This window comes from Camellia sinensis, chromosome 1 (assembly GCF_055761805.1).
Source record: "Camellia sinensis isolate YWXY chromosome 1, ASM5576180v1, whole genome shotgun sequence".
Lineage (NCBI taxonomy): Eukaryota > Viridiplantae > Streptophyta > Magnoliopsida > Ericales > Theaceae > Camellia > Camellia sinensis.
This window is the reverse complement of record NC_138961.1, coordinates 173,053,533-173,061,982: the sequence shown is the minus strand read 5'-3', so window position 1 is coordinate 173,061,982 and position 8,450 is coordinate 173,053,533. Positions and strand designations below refer to the sequence as shown.

Below are 8,450 nucleotides of genomic sequence, written 5' to 3'. Positions count from 1 at the left end.
AAATAATTTAACATCACTTCATTAACCATAGTGTATAGGAGAAGTTGAAAATGGTGTTGCAGTAATTATGAGAGAAGTTAAAAATGTTTGTGGGTTAGGAGAAGTCAATAATGCTGACGTTATTTTTTTTTTAAATCAAAAAATTAGAAAATTAATATTGGAATATTAGAACTCTCATGAGACTTGTGGGTTAGAAACTCCATTTTCCTTATATAATATATAGATAGATAGATGGGTAAAAAATTCATGAAGAAATAAAAATAAATTTTTGAAAAAGTAGATTGCTACTCCTAACTAAATTTTAATTTTTTATTTGTAGAGAAGAAATTGAAACAAATATAGCTATTAAATCAATGGCTTTGGTTTTTTCACTTCAACATCCAAACAAATTAAATTGGCCCCATGGTTGAAGCCAATTTTCCACTACATGGATAGCCCAGAGTAATGCTACTCAACCCCAATTCAAGGGTCGTTTTTTTATTTTATTTTATTTTTTTAAGATTTTAGTCCGAATCTGAATGGCTATTTTAATAATAGATAAATCTTTCACAAAATCTCAAAAGCTCCACTTCATTGCCAATTTCAAGAATTTAATAATCTCAAGTGCTTCACCTCAAGTATATCATATTAGAACTAAGATCTAGCTGAATGATTTCCATTCACTTTTAATATTGGATAAGGGAAACTTCCTCATAGAGCAACACCACCTTCCCCTCTTCTCCATAACCACATGATACAACTATATATACACACATATCCATACCCCCAGAACCCAATCTCTCTCTCTCTCTCTCTCTCTCTCTCTCTCTCTCTCTCAAAAAAAAAAAATATGGGTGCTCCACAACATCTTTCCTCTCTCAGCTGTGAACTGAGAATCATAAAAGCCAAAAACATTGATTCAATCAAGTCCAATGCACACTTGTTTGTTAGATGCTACCTCTCTGCAGGAAACAACAAAAGGGTCCGGCTAGAAAGCAAAGAAATCTCACCGACATCTTTAGTATGGAACGAGTCGTTCTCGTTGGAGTGCCTTGGGACGCAAGCTTCCATGGACAAGGTCATGCAAGGAAGTGTAGTTTTTGAACTTCGCTACAGAATCACCGTACCGGTTCTTGGGAGAATCAAGGGTTCACATCTCTTGGGCAGCGTGGAGATTCCATGGAAAACCGTTTGCGAGTCACCAGAGATGGAATTTGAGAAATGGGTTGTCATGGTTTCGTCGAAAAGTCATGGAGATGTGAAGCCACCTGCACTGGAAGTGGGCATGAAGGTTCGAGTTCCGGCAGTGAAAGAGGCCGTGCCGACGAGGAGGAGGAGAGAGAGGAGGGTGGTGGACTGGGAAGAGTGCGGATGCATGGATGGTGGGTGTTCCAATTGTGCTGATTTTGAAATGCTTGCATTGGCTGCAGCTATGGAAGCCTTTTAGGCACCAAATTGGCAAAAGCACTTGGGAAGCTCTAGGGGGCGATTAAAGTCACAACAACGCGTAACTACAAGGAGTCAGGTAAAAAGCCTAGACAAGTCTGGCAAACACGAAGATTTCACATATTTTACTTCGAGGGAGGCCAACTGATAACCAGATCTCAACTCCATCGATGAGTCTCACGCCTTCCGCAACTCATTTTTTCACTCAGATGGAGAATCTTGTAAATATATATATATATATATATTAATGTATATATGTGATGAGAGACAATTATGTGGCGGATTACCCTTTAATTTAAAGAAAAGGTTTTGATATTGAAACTCAGCATTATGTTGATTGTGTCAACTTTTTCAATTGTGACAATTTGGCAGTACAATTCTTCCATCTTTTTCAATCTATTTCAGCTGAATAACATATATATATTGAGAGGGAGATTGCGCGGGGCTATGGCGCCGAACCGAATCGGCACGACTTCTCGAGCTATCACGTTGGCCGAGCTATGTCACTGACCAGAGTGCGAAGACATGCATACGCCCAACCGAGCTGTGACTCGGCTAGGTATTCAGTTAGATCCACAATGGTGCGTCTGAACCGAGCCAAGCACAGCCCAGAATGAATTTAGATCGGGACGAAGGCCGGCACGCCTCACAGCCAGTCAGTTCGTATGGACCGACTTCTTTCAGCTCGGCCGTACCGGTCATGGTGGTATTTCTTCCCAAGAGATAGGTCGGTCATGATATCCCGGTTGAGTGTGCCATCTGGACCAATGGTGTGATGGAGGGGAAATCCACTCTTGGCACGCGTCAATACCGTTTGGCAGTTCCACACATGTTGTTTGGAGGTTTTGGTCTTTACACGCGTAAGGAAGATAGAAGGGAGCACTACCACCTGTCCAAGGAAGGACAGTAGAGGTAGTGCGCCCACAATCTCTGAAGCTGCATGGCCAGCCTAGAAAAAGGAGGCATGGGGGACGCTGGAGGTAAGCAATCTGAGGAATTCCCAACTCTCTCTCTCTCCATCTCTCTAAGGTGTTCTCTCATTCTTCTTCTTCTTCAAGTGTGCTAACTTGATCGTCGGAGGGTCTATCCGGCGGTATACTGTCGGGTAGCTCACTGTCTTTCTGTTTTTAGGCCAAGCGACGCTACGTAAAGTTTGAGTGCAAGGAGTACGGAGAACAAATGATATTTCACCCCGTACATATATATATATATATATATATATCCTCCAAGTGGTGGGAGATGGCTGCCTTCTTCAGGTAAGAGTGGCTACTGCTCAAAGCTATGGGGTGATGTCTTAAACATTGGCCATTCAAACCCCCAGTTGCTGAATTTACTTATGGAAATTACAAATATTGTTGTGGGGAATGGGATCAGAATTAAGTTCTGGGATGATCATTGGGTGGGGAATTTATGTGTTGAGAATGAATTTCCTAGACTCTATAGCTTATCAACTGAGAAGGAGTGTAAAATAAATTGATGTATATTATTGATTGATTGTATATTGTGTATATTACAAGGATTTATATAGGAGAGGATTTGGGAGTAGGTGAAGGTGGTAGTGGAGGTGGTAGGTGGAGTGGGTGGTAGTGAAGGTGGTAGGTGGAGTGGGTGGTAGTATTTACTTTTACAATTTACATTAATAGCCCCCCTCAAACTCAAGGAGGATAGGTACTAGCCAACTTGAGTTTGGAGAGAGTAACAAAACAGAAAAATAAGCTGACAAATAAAATTAAAAATGGGATAGGAGACACTGTATGGTTGTGTCAGACCGTTGTAGAAGACACGGTATGGTCGTGTCGGACCGTTGTAGCAGACAGTTTACGGGGTCATGTTGGACCGTTGTAGCAGACACTGTGTGGTCGTGTCAGACCGATGTAGAAGACAGTTTACGGGGTCATGTCGGACCATTGTAGCAGGACAGTTTACGGGGTCATGTCGGACCGTTGTAGAAGACAGTTTACGGGGTCATGTCGGACCGATGTAGCAGGACAGTTTACGGGGTCATGTCGGACCGTTGTAGAAGACAGTTTACGGGGTCATGTCGGACCGATGTAGCAGGACAGTTTACGGGGTCATGTCGGACCGTTGTAGCAGACAGTTTACGGGGTCATGTCGGACCGTTGTAGTAGACACTGTGTGGTCATGTCAGACCGTTGTAGAAGACAGTTTATGGGGTCATGTCGGACCGTTGTAGCAGGACAGTTTACGGGGTCATGTCGGACCGTTGTAGAAGACAGTTTACGGGGTCATGTCGGACCGGTGTAGCAGAGGTTGTGGTGATGCACAGTGCGCCATGAGCGACTTATACATGATACTGTGTATAACCCCCCCTCAAACTCAAATAGGTGTGAAGATAAAAACCTATTTGAGGTTGAAAAGGGATTGATAAAGCTGACCGGTGTAGAAGACACTGTATGAGTGTGTATATAGGCTGCCCAAAAGATATACATGGATGTAGATATCGAGCCCTCAAAAGTCGTGCCCTCAAAAGGTGTGCCCAATCTGTCAAAAGGCGTGCCATCAAAAGGCGTGCCCAATCCATAAAAAAGACGTGCCAGATATGATGGCGAGGCACGTGAGTGCCTTGGCTGGCGCGCTCGTTTGTCGTCTGTCGTCAAGTGGCGCGCGATACGCGTGGCTGCCTCGGCTATTTAACCAAGACGGAGGCTGAGGCCGAGGCAGAGGCAAAAAACCTGCGAAATCCTCTGAAAAACTCTTCGTTGTGCTGAGAGAGAGAGTCTGTAACACTCTGTTGCGAGAGATATTCTGTAACACTCTGTTGCCCAGAAAATGGCCTCGTCTTCTCGGAGTCTGCTCACTCTCTTTCCAGACCTCAACGAGTCAACAAGAGAGAAAACTGGTGCGGTGGCACTGGAACCTCAACCAAGCGCCCCGGAGTTTGCTCCGTTGAACTTTCCGATGCGGTCTGTGGAGCAAAAAATGGCAGTGCAGTCGGATGTGGAGGCCAATCAATATACATTGAAGTCATGTGTGGAAACCATGACTGCGGTCACAAACTTGTCGCACCGGCTGCAGAGTAGGACAAATGAGGTGCAGCAGTTAAACGCCCAACTGGCTCTGCTCCAGCGCATGTATAAGGATGCGCGAGCAGAGATAAGTGTGCTAAAGGCGGAAAATAAGGAGCTGAAGCGGAAGGCCGCCGTGATGTTCCGATTTGGAGGGCCGCCATATGCTGCAGTGGAGGAGCAGGGTGGAGTGATCGTGCCCAGTGGAGTGGGAAACACGGAGGCAGCACCGTCAAGGGCCGCCCAGGACGGAGGCAAAAAGAAAAGACCGGCGGCAGAGTAGAGAAGAAGTGAGGTCGATGTGTGGCCGCTGCAGAAAAGAAAACAAAGCTTTTGTTGTTGTTTGTTTGTTTGTTCTTTTTTTTTTTTTTTGTGTAGAAATGTGATAGGGTTAATTCCCTGTCATGTAGGGGTGAGCATGGTCCGGATTGGACCGGATTGGGGTAAAACCAGGACCAATCCGTTATTTACGGTTCCTAAAAAATTGGAACCAATCCAATCCGTTTAAATCATGGAACCAATCCGAACCAATCCATTTAAATACGGATTGGATCGGTTTAGGACCACGAATTCACATAATTAAATAACAAAAATATATATATAACACTTGAATTTCATAAAAATATAAACATAGTGCTATATTAGTTCCATAATAGCAACATGTTTTTCTATAATAACGACATACTGTTCTAGAATTTAAACAACCATAAGAAGACTGGTTTCACCATAAGTATTTAGACCATTGCAAATTAAAACTTAAAACTAACAAACAAAAGTAATAAAAGAAGATATTATACGGTTTTAGGTTTGAGTTTAGATTTTACATAGAATAAGAAAAGATACTATGGGGGAGGATGTATAATAAAAATATAGACTATTTGTATACGGTCCGGATCGGTTCCAATCCGGAACCGTGGGATTCAATCCGGAACCAATCCGTGAACTACGGATTTTTAATTATTCAATCCGAAACCGAACCACGGATTCAAAAAACCAATCCAAACCTATCGGATTGGACTGGACTAGATCGGATTACGGATTTCACGGATTCCTTGCTCAGCCCTACTGTCATGAATAAAACGATGTGTGGTGTGTTTTGGTTTATGATTTGTTTTTTTTTTTTTTTTTTTTAATAGATATGTGATAAAATAAATGAAATTATAAAATCAATGGGGAACAGGTTGGCAGAAGAAAAGTTTAAAAGAAATGATGGAAAATATTAAAAGAAATGTGGGAGAAATGATGAGTGTAATGTGATGATGATAAAAGAAAATAAAAATCATGAAGAGACATGCCACGTGAGTTGAAGAATAAAAAATAAAAAAAGGAAAAGGTTGAAAGATTAAAAAACCAGAGGTGCATGTGTGAGTGTGTGGGTCTCTTGTTTATATTAAAAAAAAAACCAGAGGTGCATGTGTGAGTGTGTGGGTCTCTTGTTTATTTATTTATTCTTCCAAAACTGAAGAGAGAGGGATGTATGCCGTGTGTGTGAATGGTGTAGCAGTGTAGTGTGGGTGGAGAATAAAGAAAAGAAAAGAAAGGGAATCATGTGGTTGTATTCGGAATTGTTGCCTGGGTGGAGAATAAAGAAAAGAAAAGAAAAGAAAACAGGATAGCTGTCCTTTTGTATTCGGAATTGTGGCCTCAGACCCACATGAAATGTGGCCAAAAAACCCGTGAAAAAGTAGAGACAGAGAGTGAGGGGATATAGTGGAGAGAGAGAGGGGAGTAGAGATTTTGGAGAAGAGGGTTTTCGGACCAGTGAGGGGAGTCTGAGATTGCGGAGATTGAGGACTTGAGAGAAGCGAGCTTTGATCGGATGATTTGCCAGTGGCCGGTGAAGGACTTGATGGAGAGGGAGGATTGGAGGAGGTGGGTGAGGAGGTGGTTGATGCGGTCTAGGCTGTGCGGCGGAGGCGACGGAGGTGCGGCGGTGGGATGCATTTGGGATTGTAGGTGTGCTCTGCAATTCCGGATTAGCACCGGAATGGCGTAATTTAATCACTTCTCGGGTTTTGGGTGTTTATATATCTGATCCTTCTTCGACGAAAGTGACTGTAACAACAACGTTGCTGAACTCGGATTTGATCAGAGATGTTGATGTTTTGGTGGGTTTGGTTGAGGAAATATGTAGAGCTCCAGATTCGTTGCATTTTCAACAGTACGATTTGGTGTACGAGGTCGTCAATTTGGTCGGCGAAGATTACAGGTCGACTCAGCAACAGATTGTGATTAGACTCGGTGAGTGCGGGGAGAGGATTGGTGGGTTGAGTTCTGGTGAGTTGGTCGAGTTGACTCGGTGTTTGAAGAGATTGAAGGAGAGAGAGAGAGAGAGATGTCAGCGGTAGAGATGAAGCTGCAGGTGGTGGTGGAGAAGTGGATGACGGCAGCGAGGTGGTGTTGGTTTTGATGGATGAAAATCCGGCATGCAGAAATAGTTGGAAGATGAGAGGTCCGGCGGGCGGCCAAGGCGAGGCTGCCGCCCGCCGGTGAAGCGAAAATACTAGGTTCTTAACCTAGCTCTGTTACCATGTAAAATAAATTGATGTATATTATTGATTGATTGTATATTGTGTATATTACAAGGATTTATATAGGAGAGGATTTGGGAGTAGGTGAAGGTGGTAGTGGAGGTGGTAGGTGGAGTGGGTGGTAGAGGAGGTGGTAGGTGGAGTGGGTGGTAGTATTTACTTTTACAATTTACATTAATAAGGAGGTTTCCTTGAGTTTGATGATGGAAAGGAAAGGAAGCTCAACAAGCTGGATATTCAACTTCAGAAGACCCTTATTTGCCTGGGAAGCTGATGATATGGCTACACTCAACAACTTGCTGAACAAACAGAGATGATTGTTTAAGATGGTTGGCCTCTTCATCGGGTCAGTTTAGGGTGTCTTCCTTGTATAATTTGTCCATGTATAGTGGTTCTTTTGAGTTTGAGGTCACCAAACTATTGTGGAACAATGTGTCTCCACCAAAAGCTCAATTCCTTGGTTGGTTGCTTGGCTTGGAAGGGGAGATTAAAAACCTCTGGTTTTCTTCAAAGACTAGGAGTGATTGGTCAAAATTCAAATGTCACATATGTGTTTTGCAGAAATGAAATAGAATCAGTAACTCATGTGATGCTTTCGTGTCCCTTTGTTTGGAAGGTGTGATCAAACCTGATGATATGGTGGGGAATAGAATATAGTTGCTACCTGAAAATGTGGATAGCCTGCTACAGTGGTGGAGGGGTTTCAAATGGAGAAGGTTTGAAAACAAAGTTTTAATTTTTTAAAAATTCAGTTTTTTTTTTTCGTTTTTTTTTTAGTGAATATTTTTAAAATTTTGAACAATTTTTTTTTAAACTTTTTTTGATGCACTTTATTTAGATATATCTAAAAAGTAAAATATTTATAAAAAAAATAAAACTTAATCAATATACAAGAATTTTTATTTTGGTGTTTAGTGAATTTTTTAAAGATTCTTTTCATAAATATTATACTTTTTAAGTGTATTTATGTTAAATATATCTAAAAATAAAAAAAATTCAGTGAAAATAAAAAAAGAAATATGAATTTTTTATTTTTATTTTTAAATTTTCTGAAAAGTGAATTTCGAATTTTGAAACCAAATATGGAAGTGGTGTTGTCTATATGGAAGTATAGAAATGATGTGGTATTCAATGGGAAACAGCCTCAGCTGGAGGAGGTTTGCGAGTTGATCAAAGTTAGAATTGCTTTATGGGTAAAAGCTGAATCCAAGGAATGTTTTTACATTGTGCAAGAGGTTATTACCAACTTAAACAAATCAGATTTATCTCCTAAATTGGCTGCAGCACACAGCGGAAGCTAGAAAGCACGGATACAGATACGAGGTACGAATACGATACGATACGGATATGAAGATATAGTAAAATTTAAAAAAATAAGATACAGGTACAGTTAAGATACGTTTGTAAAAAATAAAAAATAAATAAATTATTAATAGTGAGTTATACATAAACTCGAGAATGTTGAAAA

The 8,450-nt window shown here is 41.4% G+C and overlaps 1 protein-coding gene across 1 annotated transcript; it reads left to right on the top strand.

Moving 5' to 3' along the window:
- The first annotated feature begins 829 nt into the window (after window positions 1-829).
- On the top strand, window positions 830-1,426 carry LOC114319842 (uncharacterized). Its single transcript, XM_028266904.1, has one exon. It carries the CDS (start codon window positions 830-832, stop codon window positions 1,424-1,426), a length of 597 nt encoding a protein of 198 aa, XP_028122705.1.
- The last annotated feature ends 7,024 nt before the right edge of the window (window positions 1,427-8,450 follow it).

What these genes read in the sequence shown, in the direction of transcription:
- LOC114319842 (XM_028266904.1), top strand. Translation starts at nt 830, where the DNA reads ATGGGTGCTCCACAACATCTTTCCTCTCTCAGCTGTGAACTGAGAATC.